At 42.7% G+C, this 16320-nt stretch overlaps 1 protein-coding gene across 2 annotated transcripts in view; it reads right to left on the bottom strand.

Moving 5' to 3' along the window:
- Nucleotides 1–297: 297 nt before the first annotated feature.
- Nucleotides 298–16320, bottom strand: part of NEK10 (NIMA related kinase 10) — a 171286-nt gene continuing 155263 nt past the window's right edge. For both annotated transcript variants that reach the window (XM_043540909.1, XM_043540908.1), the window contains 3 exons: nucleotides 15064–15116; nucleotides 14917–14972; nucleotides 298–4836 (listed from right to left, as the gene is read on the bottom strand). In XM_043540909.1, coding sequence (XP_043396844.1) covers nucleotides 4788–4836; nucleotides 14917–14972; nucleotides 15064–15116 — 158 coding nt within the window. In that variant the 3' untranslated portion in view covers nucleotides 298–4787. The remainder of the gene's footprint in view (nucleotides 4837–14916; nucleotides 14973–15063; nucleotides 15117–16320) is intronic.

The raw sequence follows: 16320 nt of genomic DNA, 5'->3' as shown, positions 1-16320 counted from the left end.
CAATGCAGCATGGGCCAGTGGATAAAGCTCTGGACTAGGACTCTGGAGATTTGGATTCGACTTCCAGCTCTGCTGCTGATCTGCTGTGTGACTTTGGGCAACTCACTTCAGAGCTGCGTTTTCCTTCCTACCTTTTGTCTTGTCCATTTAGACAGTAAGTTCTCCAGGGCAGGGACTTTTTCTATTCATTTGTATAATGCCAAGCACAATTGGGCCCTGATCTCAGCTGGGACCAATAAGTACCAATATCATAATAATTAATAAAAATAACGGAGATGAGAATATTTCTTTAAAATGTGCATTGTTGTAGTTAATTGCACCTCATTTTACATTTACAAATCTAAACACAGAAGCTACAGTATTACAAATGCATGGATAATCTACAATTTATAATCCGTATGTGTCCATGGTGTACTATTTGGAAGGCCTATAAGTCATTTAGAAGTGGGAAGGATTTGGTTTCAAACTTACTTGTAGCTCTCTGAAGACAATATTGAAGACAACTACAGCAATCATACCTACAGTATGTAATTTAACTCTAATGATGGACAGAACTTCTCTATCACAGAATGTTGCCTATGGGACATTTGCAAATTCTAACTCATATGAAAAAGACTATAAAAGAATAGACATACTCTGTAACAGCAATTCATTTGAAAGACAAAATATACCAACAATCAGTAATATGAATATTTACTTTCAGCAAATTATATTTGCTTACAGAGGTCTCCCTTTTAAAAAAAATTGCACTAACAATCCAGAAGAAAACAAATTATAACTTGCATGCAATTTTGTAAGAGCAGCCAAGTACAATATAAGATAGCTTTGGAAAAGTGTTTTGTGTTGTTTTTTCCCTGAAATCCCACAAAACAATGGACCATCAGAGCAGTGGGACTGCCTTCCTATAGATTGCACAAGAGGCAAAAAATTCCCACAGGAAATTAGGTTAAAAAAACCACGGACAAATAGCGTACAGCTCAGATCAGTGAACCAGTGACGATCTCTCACCAAAGACACAGACAAGCATTTAAAAAATAAAATACGTGTAAGTCAACCAAACAAATTATTTGATTCATATTTAACATTGTTGAAAACAAAAACAATTCCGTGCTCAATACTGATTATTCTTGATGCTGTGGACGGCCCTCGTCATACACAGTCACACAGGGCCAGCATTTGGGAAATGGCACACAAGCTAGGTGCACTTGCAAAATTGTTATTTCCCTCATCGTAGCATATAACAGGAATTTTATTGTATTGTCTGCTCTTAGAATGGGCAACCCCACAGTGGGAAATGTCCAGTTTTTAATGTCAACTGTAAGTAGGACAACTGTGTAAAGGTGGTGGGGGGGGATAAGGGGCAGGGAACCAGAAATTGTATCCTCAATTCTAATCTCCTATATCCAGCATGCTGGAGAGTGCCAGCTGTTCTTGCAGAACACAGGGAGAGTACCAGATGAGGCCCGCTAATTCCCTAGCATGGACTTTTAGCCTAGTGAAGCCATGCTGTACTCATGCGTACTGCCAATGCCCCAGCCAGGCTCACTTCCTAATTCTGCATTCCACTGACAGCTGCTGCAGAGTTCCCCTAAGTCTGCTCTGCACTGCCTGCCACAACCAAGCACAGTTGAAACACCATCTTTCCGTGCTTTGGGCCCATTATTGGGCCCACACAATATTTATCCCATTATTGATAGTGCTACAAATGTATTATGGATAAACGCAAGAGTCACTAACTACAGTCTGTTTTCCAATGAAAACTATGCCATCAAGTATCAATAGACACTTAGTAATATCACACAAACCCAGCCTAAACACAAATCTCATCGCTTTAATACATGCCTGAAAATAAGGTCCAATCCGTGGTTGATGCAGTGCCCCCTGTTTCTATTTACTCCAGTCTGACAATTAATTATTAAAAAACACATGTGGAGGAAGAACATTGTAAATAGACATTTTTGACTTATACCCACTATATAATTAAGGATAATTTTATGCTATTCTGAAAAAAAATCATTGTGGAAATGTGTATTCAGTTTGAGTGGGGCCGATATATCAAGACTTAGTTTAAATGAGGTCTTTTGTGTATGAAACGCATGCAAAATGTCATAGAAATTCTGATTTTCTTGTTACATACAGTACAGGCTTACTTTATAACACCTCAGATATTAACCACACCTTGTTGCCTTTCTCCTGTACTAAGAAAGATGTTCACGGTGACTATCAAAATCACATTAATATTTAATCACAAATTGGGCTAACTTTTCGTGATTGCATTGTAAATAATACATCAGCCATTGCTAATTATGTTGTATTTGCAAGGCAACTGTTCTAATATTCATATCACTTTGTAAACTGGAACCATTCAGTGGCACTCTTTGGAGGAACAGGTACCTTAGTTGAAGAAGCATTTTGATAGTCTTCTAATTGCAAAACATAATAGGGTTGGGTTTGGTTTTCAAATAATATGTACAGCAGGAGCCATTACAAACTCAACATTGTCCAATGATTGTGGTATCTGCTATTTTAAATATAGGGAGATACCATGCTTGCTTCATGTTCCAGAGATGATGTGAATGCTTAGTGTAAACATATTAATTCCAGGTCACCTGTATTTACATTTTCAAAAATGTGCATTTACATTTTAAGGAGATACACATTTCATACGGCATGACAGATTACACCTTTTAGTTCAGTGGTAACATATAGGGGGACTTATTCTATGGCTTTAACATACATGGTATTTTAGGAGTTGTGAGATAAAATGACACCCAGGAAGGTTATAAATCAGGGCAAGGATTATGCATCCAGTAAGGTGCAACCAGCAGTGATGATAACAAGATGTTAGAGAATTGCACAGCAAGACAGTCAATTTTTAACAGGTGAGAGGGAAACCAATAGGTATGCCTCTCCTTGAAGTCGTAACAGATATATCTAAAAATGGATTGATATTAACTATAGCACTTAGGTACTAGGAAAGCAGAAAAACAGTCGACAGTAGATATTAGGGGGATATGCATAGGTGACAATTATGTGTGAAAATATTATGTTAGAAAACAAAATACAATATCTTTTCTAATCCTATCTTTCTAATGCAGATGTATTCATCTCTGATGTTCCTGCTGATAATATTTTCCATAGGATGGCATGTAAGAGCCTTGTTTGCTTTCCAAAGCAGCTCCATAATGGACCTTGGCTGCTATGAGTCTGTCATTACCCAGATGCTAAAATCGGGCGTGGTGGCCTTCTGCGCTACATTTCGACTTGCTGGGGGAAATGTTTTATGTTAGACTGGGCTGTCACATGCTTGTTTCCTGGGTGGGTCATCACATCATAAGGATAAACCCACGTTCTAAACAGCATGCCTCCTTATGATTTAAACATGCCCTTTTTGGCTTTGTATTCCTCCCTCTCACTCACTCAATCTCTGAATTTCTGTGCATTTTACACCACCTCAAACCTCTCCAGTGAAGGTGTCTCGGAAGGGGGTGAATGCCTTTTGTACCCTCACCGTAACTTAGGCCCACCGCTGCTAACTCTCACCAGTTTAGAATCTGGGCTAGTGAAATCCCAAATGACAGGGGAAATAATATTCTGTACATTGTTAAGAAATAATGTCTAGTTATTTACATATGTTTCAAGCAAACTATAGCAGAAATACTTTGCCAGTGTATTCACAGTAAATAAGACACACTTATGCATCCAATCAGTCACAAGTAACTATATGATAAGCATGAAATAAATAAGTTTCAACAGTCTAGGTATATGTCACCATATGTATTCTGATTTTTACAGTAGTTATGTTAGATATAGTATAATCAGACTGTAGAGAATGGCTCTCACACTTAGTCAAAACTCTAAAGATGAAAATAATAGCTTCAGTAATCTTGAGTTGAGAGACTCTGCATCTCTATTTAACATATAATGTACATATAGAGAGAGATCCTCAAAGTGCATTAAGTACTACAAATTTGATTAGCAGCAAAGCATTGGTTTCATTTACTTATTTATTTTCTGTTAAACAGTAAATGTGTGTGTATATTACACTCTATACATATTTTACATATATGTATCTATACAATATATGCATGTCTATATATATATGGTATACACACATACACAAAACATGTACATATATACACACACATTCTAATATTGTATTCAAAGTTGCAATTTAAAAAATGACAATTATTCTCAGAAGCTGTGCAAGTTGTAAATACTATTAATGTGCTATACCAGCATTTGAAATTGCTACTATCCAAATGGCTACATTTAAATATTTAATAGTTGAATCAATTTCTAATTCTGGTGCAGTGAACCTAAAAATATTTCCTGCCTGGTGCTCTTTTTGATTTCTTTTTCTTGCTATAAAAAATAGCCTGGCTATGAGCCTTAAAATATAGTTCCAGCAAACCTGAGTATTCAACAATTCTTTAAAAAAATAAAATAAAAAAATAGAACATATTCATTCATTGTCAGGAATTATGTTTTTCTCCTAATGCACAAACTTTGAAGCATTTTCCCAAATAGTATGTACAGAACTCCCCCCATACAGTGCACGAAGTTTATGCTGTAAAACAGAGCTGTCACAAAAGTATCATACTGAAGTTCATCAGTCGTGAGGTCTTTTGAAAGCTGTCTCCCATTTGTTTCAGCATTGGAATCCCTTCCCATCAATATACTTTGAGCAAAGCTTATTATCCCTTTGGTGATCACACAATATTAGCTGAAGTAAGGGCAGTTGACTTCATCAGAAAAAACCCCAGTCTGTTCAGATTTGCAGGTGCTCATCTTTTGGTTGGATGGTTCTTTGTTCCCCACGGATAGTAGTGGTACCTGCAATGATAAAGCGGTAGTAAGTGTTTGTTGGCTCTAGGAAATCTTTACTACTCGTGTTCACCAACATCAGAATGGATATCTGTGCTATCAGTAGACAAGTTACTATGATAGATACAGACTAACACGGCTGCTACTCTGAAACCTATGATAGAAATGTGATATATAAGCAGGGTAAAAAAAGGAAGCTTGGATACCTTTCTAACTGCTATGTTCTACTCAATCATAAATTACTAGGCTTGATGCAGGAATTACTGGGTGAAATTATATAGCCTGCTATTCAGAGTGCCAGACTAGATGTTTGTAATGAACCCTTCTGGACTTAAAATCTATGGGCTTCACTATACACTGCACAGAAACAGTGTGGTGGTAGGGTCTGAGAGGGAGCCAGTCACAGCTCTCTGATTCCCAGGTCCTGGCATAAGTTAAAGCAGCAAGGGGACAGCGTTAGCTTACACTGCTGGGTTAAAAGGCCCGCAACGACTTCATGGCAGTGGAGAACCAGTCACAGCAAAGTCTTGCTCCTCTACACCCCTCTCTTTTCCCAATAAGCCCCAGACAAGCTAGGCATGAGAGAGAGCATGGGAGATGGTGGAACCGCCTCTGTCAGCTTTATGCTAGTGGAGATTCACCCATTAAATAATCAAAGTAGTCTCGTATTATATTACACTGTCCTGCAGAAGCATGCACCAAGGTTTTACTCTCATAAACTGTGTAGTTAGAAAGTAAAAACAAGAATTTTTTTTCTTCACAAACCTCATCACCTTCTGCTTCAAGTGCAAGAAGCACTTCCTCAACCTCGTTTTTTTCTAACACACACATATCAGCGTATGCAGTAAAGACACACCTCAAAACAAAGTGCTAACAAAACAAAGCACTAAACTGTGCACACAATTCTCCCCACTGGGAAGAGGATGGGTGAGAGAAGAAACATGGTGTTAGTCATGCTGCTTAGTGCACTACTGGAAAGTACTCCGACATTAGGGTGGTGTGGGTGGTATAAGAATTACACATAAATAACTATGTTAAGGTTGCAAAGGCAAGTACTCTAAAGTTAGGAAATGCCATTAAGGTAATCATCGATTCATAGAACCATGGGCTAGAAGGGACCGCAAGGGTCATCTAGTCTAACAACCTGCTAAGATGCAGGATTTGTTTTGCCTAACCCATCCACAACAGATGACGAGCCAGCCTCTTTTTGAAAACCTCCAGTGAAGGAGCTTTCGTTACATCCCTAGGCAGGTTTCAGAGTAACAGCCGTGTTAGTCTGTATTTGCAAAAAGAAAAGGAGTGCTTGTGGCACCTTAGAGACTAACCAATTTATTTGAGCATAAGCTTTCGTGAGCTATGAAGTGAGCTGTAGCTCACGAAAGCTTATGCTCAAATAAATTGGTTAGTCTCTAAGGTGCCAAAAGTATCCCTAGGCAGTCTGTTCCATTATCCTACTGTTCTTACAGTTAGGAAGTTTTTCCTGAGATTGAATCTAAATGGGCTATGCTGCAGTTTGAACCCATTGCCTCTTGTCATGCCCTCTGTGACAAAAGAGAACAATTTTTATCCATCTTTTTTTTTGGCAGCCTTTCAAGTATTTGAAGATTTTAAGTATTTAATGATGGATGGTGGGGAAGCCAGGCCAAATCTGAGCGAGTTGCAGCACCACCCAGGTTTGGTCGGTCTGCCCCCATCCACCTTAGGTGGAATCCGCCATCCTACAAAGCTTCCTATAGCTGGAGCAGCACCTGCAGTTGCTCATTAAGTGAGCACTGTCATTTTGAGTGCTACCCAGCTTCCAGTTCTAGTCTCCTCCCCCACCAAGTCCCAGTCTCCTCCAACCCCAACTCACAGTTTTCCTCTCCCCCCCAGTCCCAGTCTTCCCACCCTCAGGCTCCTTGTCCCAATCTACTCCCCTCCCTCATCCCCCAGGTCCAGGGGCAGCGAGTTATATACGCTCATGGAGCCCGGGCTCCAGCAATATTCAGGGCCCGGGGGCTGGGCTCCACCAATGTTTGGGGCCGGGTCTCTCCCCCAGCCCCTCCTGCCGCCTCCCCACACCTGCCCCGAGTCTTCCCCGGCCCCCATTTGCTGCCCCCGCTCACCGCCCCCGGCCCGGAGCCTGCAGCTCACGCTGACTCTGCTCTGCCGGCTCCCCGCATCAACTGCTGCCGCAGGGTCCTAGTGCCACGCAACCACTAGTGGCAGGGCAGGCTGCCCTGACCCTGCCCTTCCGCCCAAGCCCTGAGCCTCTCCAATGCCCCAAACAGAGCCCTCATCCCCCCCACACCCTAATCCTCTGTCCCAGCCCTGAGCCCCTCCCACACCCCAAACCCCTCACCCCCTGCCAAAGCCCTCATCCCCCCGCACCCCAATCCTCTGCCCCAGCCCTAAATCCCCTCCCACACCCCAAACCTCTCATCCTCAGCCCCACAGCCCTCACCCCTGCACCCACTCCTATCCCCAAACTCCCTCCCAGAGCCTGCACCCCTCCCCTTCCCACACACCCCCTCCTGCCCCCAAACTCCCTCCCAGAGCCTGCACCCCCTTCCTCTGTATCTCGTCCTTCCCCCAAACTCCCTCCCAGAGCCTGCACCCCTCACCCCTCCTACACCCCCACCCCAGCCCAGAGCCTGCACCCCTCACCCCCTCCTGCACCCCCTACCCCTACCCCAGCCCAGAACCTACACCCAAACTCCGTCCCAGAGCCTGCACCCCTCATCCCCTCCTGCACCCCCACCCCGGAGCCTGCACCCAACACCCAAACTCCATCCCAGAGCCTACACCCCAGACCTCTTCCCCCCACCCAAACTCCCTCCCAGAGCCTTAGGCAGGTAGGGGACGGAGTTTGGGGGGGGGGGGTTCTGGGCACCACCAAAATCTCTACAAACCTGCCACCCCTGCCCAGGTCCATCTCTTGTCCCTTCTACATATCAATCAGGCAGCTTCCTCCTCCACATTGCCTGAGACAGCCTTCCTGCTTCAGTTCCTCTGGTTCCTGAACCCAGACCCAGTACAGCCCAGAGCTGGTGCACGGGGTGGCAGTGCCGCTCAGGTTTGGTCCGGCTGCCCCTCCGTCATGATGACAGAAGGGTGACTGGGCCAAATTTGAGTGAGTGGTACTCTGACCAGATTGCAATGCCACTCACTGAAATTTGGCCCAGCTGTCCTCCCATCATGACAGACGGGAGGCCAGGCCAATGCTGAGTGGCTCTGTGCCCATGCACCAGGTCACAATGCCAGGAGGAGGGAACCAGTCCCACAGGAGAGGAGCTACAAGAGCCGCTGTTGTGGGGTGACTAATTTTGTTTTATTTCAATTTATATGTTGTTTTTTATTTCATATTTGCTAAAAACACAGTAAGCTACCTATAACTATTTGACTGGACATTCCCTATGTGTAAAATATTTACAGAAATGAAAAAATGCAGTGAATAAAAGCTGTGAAAAAGAATGATTTATGACAATACATATAGCAATGTATACTGTTGATTAGATGAGTGTCTTCTCACTTGATTATACTGGGGCTAGAAATGTTCTCTCAGTTACAGAGTACCACTCTTGAAACAGCACTTCTCTACCATAAGAGGACCTCTGACAGCACATACAATATAATAATTCATTTGGAGTCTCGGTGAACTACAGCACTCAGCTGAAGACCACCAGAGTCTCTGACCTTCATTTCTGCAGGTTCTGTTCATTTGTAACACACCTATCCACCTTCATGTAAATTGAGCTGCTCTAGGATTAAGCCCCTTAATACACTTTATGGAGCTTTACATGAAATAATGAGGCAACAGACTGCAAATATAAAGGAAATATAGTTATTTAAAATCAGATCTTTCAACGTGGATACTGTATGACCACCTCAATGCTGAAAGTTTGCAGAAGGGATACATTGTCCTATCTGTAAATGATCTTACAAGTAAAAACAGTCACATACACATCCAACTTATGTAGGTAAGCCGCAACCATACGTGGTGTAACGTTAAATCAGGAGAAAAGAAAGAGAGGGGACGAGTCATTGGGATAAAACTCATTTTGAAATATTCAGCTAATTTTTTTTATAAATTTCTGTACAAACAAGTGACACTAATTGAAGCACTGAGTATTTCATGGGGATTAATGATAGATGGGCAGGAATTGATTATTCAGGACACAGCTGAGGGTCATTATCCCCAGATGGTCATTAATCCTCAAGACATGGCCTGCACTGAGGCTGTAATTACTATTATAATGAAAATGAAAAACAATTACTGTAATAAAAAAAAAGTGTGTGGCCATCTTATGGGGTTTAGCTTCTCAGTTTCTAACCATTTAACACCCTACATGTCACCCAATCAGGTGTTGGAATCATTTCTCAGCACTCCACACAGTTTATAATTTTGCATATCTTTTTTCTGTCATTTCCCTATGTAACACTGAGTGACACCACCATTATTATTACACATGGGGGGGGAACATATAGTGCGGAGGATAAGAACATAAGAATGGCCGCACTGGATCAGACCCAGGGCTGGCCTTACCGTCACCTTACCATGAGGTGATGGCTGAGTTTGATGCTGTACTCCAGGAGCATCTAAGAAGAGTCACCACCCAAGAAATGTACATACACCACTACCGTGGAAAAACAATTCAAAATGAGATCATACGGTTACTAGCAACAAAAGTCAAACAGAAGATTGTGGCAGATCTGAAGTCAGCAAGATATTACTCTGTTATTCTGGACTGCACACCTGACATCAGCCATATGGAACAAATGACTTTAATGGTGCATTTTGTAACAACAACAGAACCTACTGAAAATGTCCCTGCAATGGTGACTGTCAAAGAGCATTTTCTAGAATTTATTGACATTGATGATACTACAGGAGCTGGTATGACAAATGTGCTTCTTAAAAAGCTGGAAGACACGGGAATTGCGATAGCTGACTTGAGAGGTCAGGGCTACAATAATGGTGCCAACATGAGAGGAAAAAACAGAGGACTGCAGACACAGATCCGAGAGTTAAACCCTCAAGCTTTTTTTGTCCCATGCAGTTCTCATTCATTGAGCTTGGTGGTCAGTGATGCAGCAACAACTTTTAGTGAGGCTGCTGAATTTTTTTATGTAATTCAAAGCATCTATGTATTTTTCTCCGCATCAACTCATTGATGGCAAATTTTGAAGCAACATCTGGGAACATCCTCTCTGACACTGAAACCACTGAGTGCCACACAACGGCAAAGTTGAGTGGAGGCGATAAAGCCTATCAAACACCGAATTGGGAAGATAGATGATGCCATAGTTGCCATTATGGAGGGTAATGCTATGACAGGAACTGTTTGTGGGAGAACAGTGGCAGAGGGAAATGGAATCACCAGAAACATACATAACTGCAAATTTCTGCGTGGCTTAGTGTTGTGGCATGACATACTGTTTGAAATAAATGTTGTAAGCAAGAGACTCCAACGTGTTGACCTTGATATATCTGGAGCAATGGAACAACTGGACAAAGCAAAGTCATACCTACAGTCTTACCGGTCAGATGAGGGATTTCAAAACATTCTGAAGAGTGCACAGAAGTTGGCAGAGGAACTTCACACTGAAGCTATTTCCCCACCCATTCAAGAATACAAGAGTCACCGAAGAAGAAGACATTTTGAAGTCGAATCCTTGAACCAGGTGCTAGATTGTGCAATAGAGTCAGTTGAAGAACGTTTCAAGCAGCTCAAGGAAAACAGCAGTATATTTGGGATGTTGTATGATATTCCAAAACTCCTCACTAAACCTGAAGAAAACCTACACCATCAGGGCAGGGCACTAGAGAAGTGTTGACACATGATGATGTGATACTGATGCAAGTGATTTAGGTGATGAACTGAAAGCCCTTTCAAGATACATTTCAGATGCTTCAGAGGGAGTGAACAGAACAGGGCATTTCATTGAGTGATCCACCCCTTGTCATCCAGTCCCAGCTTCTTGCAGGCAGAAGGTTAGGGTAGAGGTGCTAAGGGAGCAGAAAATATACATAACATAGAAAAAAGCTGAAAAGAAAAGGATTTTCCAGAAGAAATGTGTTCCTGGAAGAACTGGGGACCTGTATTATTGTGCTGTATGCAGTCAAACTGTAGATTTTGCATTCGCTATCAAATACAGGATACGTCCACAAAGCAGCTGGGAGCATGTAGACAGCAGTGTGGCCACAGCACCACGGGTTGCAGCTTGGGCTAAGCCACCCAAGTAAAACCCGCACATATTAATACAGAACTTTGAGTAATAATTCATTTAAACTACAATACAGAAATGTATTTTCTGCACCCCTCAGAAGCAGTGCAAAGGCTTGGGGAAGTCAGGGGTAACAGAGAAGCTGAGGGAGAGGGAATTAATTGCTGGGAAGGAGCCTGGGAGTGAACCTGCAGGGTTGCTGGGTGTGGGGGAAGAAGTATGGAAATTTTGGGGGGGGGTGATTTTTAGGGAGTTGGGGAGCCTCCTCCATGCATATCCTGGCTGACCCCTAGCCTCTCCCATTCAGTCAGGCACATCCGCCCTGTCCCTGGAACACCAATCACCCATGTATCCCTGCACCCCCATTCTGCCACCCTCTCCCCACTGTCCCCATGTGTCCCTACATCCCTCTGCCCCCATGTGTCTCAGCACCCCCATTCAGTTCCGCCCCCCGTCATCATGTGGCCCTCAACCCCCACACCGATTTAGCACCTGGCTCAATGCTATCACCTCACTAGCTCCAGTGCCCTGCCCCAGTCTGTCCCCCCACTATCCCTTCTGAACCCCAGTCTATGTGATCCTCCAGCAGCTCTGTGTGCCGTACTCTGTCCCTCCCCCACATATCCTGTGCCTTCTCACCCAGCCCCCTGGGCAGGGCACTGTGAGGAAGAAAGCCTTTGCACCCTCCCTCTCCGTGGCTGGCTGCTCCAGCCCAGAGTTGGCTGCCCTCTCTTCTGGCACCACAGCAGCCCCTGGTGGTCAAAAGCCTCCCCAGCAGAATGAATTTTCTGCAGAGGGAAAAAAATCTGCGGGGGGACATGAATTCTGCACGTGTACAGTGGCACAGAATTCCCCTAGGAGTAAGTACTGTCAATTCCAAGTGTTCAAATATCATGAGTCAGGCCCCAGAAATGAAAAAAGATTGGCTTACAAATCATGAGATTACATTTGGCAATCTTTTTTAGCCTCTAGAGTTCATGTTTTCAGGCTTTTTACCTGAACAACGAAGGCTGGAAACTTATTTTAAAAGAGAGGGAGAAAAGCTGTGGTTCTCACATAATCACTCATCCCCAGGAGCTAGGACTTTATAAGAAAACAAATATTGCCAGACTTGTGATGAGAACTGGCAGCATGACAGGCACCTGTGCTGCACTATTGGAAGGATGAAGTAAGCTCAGCACAGCAGCTGGAGCACTTTAGCTCCAAAATTCCATGGAAGACTCTGATCACGCCATCTCCTCCCAGAAGCAACAGCTTTAAGTGGTTCCATGCCATAAGCCCTGCAGGCCCTGCAACACTCCTGCTGCTCACTTTAGAAACTCCAGAGCTAGATCTAGAACACAGCATTTTAAACAGCCAGGAGAGTTAAAAGTAGAAGGAAGGTTCAGCAGATTGCTAGAAGAAAAATGCACACAGACTCCTGCTAGTATTCTATGATTAATAACTTTTTTCAAAGCCTTGTTATTTATGAACTATTGCCTAAGAAAAGGAGATAACTGAGGATTGCAAGGAGTCACATGATATGCTGGATTAGTGTTGGAAAGGTTGTAGTTATTCCTGAGACAGTCCACAGTGTTTGTAGAAGTAGGAGGAGATCAAGACTCCCTTAGGCAAGGCAAGGCTGATGGGATGCAGCTGTGAGGTCTGCAGTCCCATTTATGGTTAGTACACTAAGGCCAAATAACGGTGGACACTGACAAGCAGCACGGATTGCCGTTTGAGGAGGGTGATTTGTCCTTTCAGTCAGCTTGAACTGTTTGGAGATTTAGAGATATAGTAAAACCTAATGATGTCTGTCTGCTGGCTACATGAATCATCCTGTATGGGACAGCTATCAAAATTGCACTGTTTGGCTACCAAGACAGTGAGTGCGGAGAAACAAATGTGCAGGATTCAGAGGGCTCAAAATAGAATTGAGCAGAGCATAGTGTAGGAAACATGGTCATTTGTCAGGAAATCCAGTTGGCAGACTTTGAAGGTAAACACATTTTCTGAAAGACAGGGAGAAATATGTGGGCTACTTGGTAGTGGTGAAGGGGACTGGGGAAGGAAGGGTATTGTAGTGGCAAGGGAGCCAAGCATAACTATGCAAGACAGCAGATAATAGGATGTATGTTGAAGAGTAACTCCTGGAATAACAGCAAGAGAATGTACTGTAGGCAGTGACATTTCAAAAATCTAACCATGTGTACTGTCTAAATACACATTCTCTGAGAGTAAGAAATAGTTAAACTTCAAATTCAAATAATACACTTCCAACAAATGAGTGTGAAGGGGTCCCATTCCACACCCTCCCAAAAAATGTATTTAACTATAGGGGTCAATTCCGGTTCTGCCACATGCTGCCCTAGGATCAGGCCAGGAAGCAGAGTCTGACTCAGAGTCAATTTGACTTCCAGTTCCCCATTGCTCCAGGGGGACTACCCTGGGACAGCTGTCCCCCACTGTGTGGAGAAGGTGGAGCCAAGACTCCATGCATTCCCTGCCCACATACATTGGGGGGGGGGGGTGTAATGACCTAGCAGTGGTTGCTCTTCCTTCAGCGCTCCTATCAACAGCACAAGCAGACAGCATAGGGAAGTAAGACAGTGATTTATGCCCCATTGTTCCCCTGCATGGCTGTGTAGGAAGAGTCACAATCTCTCCCATAATGTGGGATTTCCAGACATTTAGAAAAACATTTTAAAATGTAGATACCAAAGAACAAGATACGTTAGGGAATCCACAACACACATGGGACCAGAGCTGAGAAATAGGTATCGGAACTAGAAGACTGCGAATATGAACCATTTTGGAGCTGATGGTGTAATGTGCATTAATACCCAATTCCTATGCAATATGCTGACATACACACATACTTTGCAGCAATGCTAACATCTATGTATAGTTCCACTAAGCAACAGATTCTTTTTTATACTAATGCGTGTAAAAGACTCCTGCCCACATGCACTGAACACCTGCCTAGTTATATTTAGTCTTTGTACGATGTTTTGTGCCAGTCAATAAGCATGAGGTAAATGCCTATAAAACTGTGGTACATTTATATAATAGCCTTGTTAGACCTATGCAAATACCACTGAAGCATCAGGAGCTGTAGGTGCTTCTCACCTCTGAAAATGAGGCCACTTTTATTTAAGGCCCCTAAGCATGCATTTAGGAGCTTTAATTTTAGGTCCCTACGTTTGAAAATGTTGGTCACTGGCAACAGGAACAGACTGCTGGGGAAGATCAAGGAAAGAAGCAAAGATGAACCACTTCTTCAACAGGGGAAACATGAATTATTAAAAATCTGCTGAAGGTGCTTTAGGACTAGATGGGTAAACAGAACTAGAAATACCAGGCTTGTGTTATTCTATTTTTCATGTAGTATCTCCACACATAACCCTCTTTATGTAATGTGTGTGTGTGTCAGAGAGAGAGAGAGACTGTTGCCTGCAGTTTCAAACATATCTTCATTTCACTTCCTCCTACTCTTTTTTGTTAGCACCTACATTTCTTCCTTTTTGTACTGCATCCAAACATTATACTGACTATGCTAGGTTCAGTCTTGTAGCCGTAGGGGTTTATGACAAAATAAACTCCCATTAAAATGAATGGGATAGAGGTGCCTTCTGTTTCAACTGAGTTTTCACATGGAATAATGAGAGGAAATTGCTACCAAGCAAACACGCTTCTTCTCTGTTAGCAAAGAATACAGCAGCGGTGGCTGATCTAGAAGACTGGCTAAAATGTTCTATCCAGTCCAGGTCTATATGCCATAACATTATGTGTTACTTTAAAACTGAAAGAGAAAGCTACAATTAGGAAATAAAAGAAAATGTATCATTGGCTTACCACATCATAATTTAATGTTTCCTTTTGAAACTGAACTTCGAAACTCACCTGTTAGAAGTGAAATTGTAATAACCACTTTCCTCCAGAACCTCTTCAATCACAGACTACAGATTAAAGGAAATTCGGGTTAGTAAAAAATATATATCCTGGTTAGAAGTAAGAAAACATTGTTCATGAAGAACGTGAAAAGCTGACCTGCATCTGTTCATATGTCATTCCTTCCTCCATGTCAAAACTACCAGGAAAGCCTATAAGGCAAATATCAGGCAATGTTAAATCACTGAATTTTTGGCTTACATGTGCCTCATCAGAGTTTCTTAGCAATCACAGCATAGCCAGAATGATAACAGAACAGTTTATTAACAAGAGAAATAGCTAATCTTGATCTTCATCTGTTTTTGCTGCATTGACCACAGTGATCATGGAAACTGGTGGGAGAAGGAAATTCTTACAGTCTGATGTGATCTTCTGGACATTCGTATGTGGTTGTGATCATAGAGTCATAGAAATGTAAGGCTGGAAGGGACCTCAACAGGCCATCAGGCCAGCCTTCTGCTCTGAGGCAGGACCAAGTAAACCTAGACCATCCCTCACAGGTGATTATCCAATCTGTTCTTAAAAACCTCCAGTAATGGGGACTCCACAATCTCCCTTGGAAGTCTATTTCAGAGCTTAGCAGGAATAGTCTAGATAATTAGTTCTGCCAAGAGTCCCTTCCAGTTCTATGATTCTATCCTTATAGTTAGAAAGTTTTTCCTAATATCTAACCTAAATCTCCCTTGCTTCAGATTAAGACCATTACTTCTTGTCCTATCTTCAGTGGACATGGAGAACAATTGATCCCCATCCTCTTTATAACAGCCCTTAATATATTTGAAGACTGTTATCAGGTCCCCCCTCAATCTTTTGTCCCAAGACTAAATATGCCCAGTTTTTTCACCTTTCCTCATAGACCAGGCTTTCCAAACCTTTTATCATTTTTGTTGCTCTCTTCTGGACTCTCTCCAATTTGTCCACATCTTTCCTAAAGTGTGCCATCCAGAATTGGACATAGTACTCCAGCTGAGGCCTTACTAGTGCTGAGTAGAGCTGGACAATTACCTCCTATGGTTTATACACTACACTCTTGTTAATACACCCCAGAATATTAGCCTTTTTTGCAACTGTGGACTCATATTCCATTTGTGATCCACTATAACCCCAGGTCCTTTTTAGCAGTACCACTGCCTAGCCAGTTATTACCCATTTTGTAGTTGTGCATTTGATTTTTCTTTCCTAAGTGTAGTACTTTGCACTTGTGTTTATTGGTTGTTGCTAAGGATGGAGCTCATTGTCTGCAGGAGTGTTCAACTTAGGTGCAAACCACATTTGATGATAACTATGTATGAAAAGTATACATGTTTACAAGCCCTTGTATTGAGAGTGCTGGAGCAGATGAACTATGTTTTACTG

Source organism: Chelonia mydas, chromosome 2 (assembly GCF_015237465.2).
Source record: "Chelonia mydas isolate rCheMyd1 chromosome 2, rCheMyd1.pri.v2, whole genome shotgun sequence".
NCBI lineage: Eukaryota > Metazoa > Chordata > Testudines > Cheloniidae > Chelonia > Chelonia mydas.
Note: the sequence above shows the minus strand (reverse complement) of the source record. Positions and strands in the feature narration are given on the sequence as shown.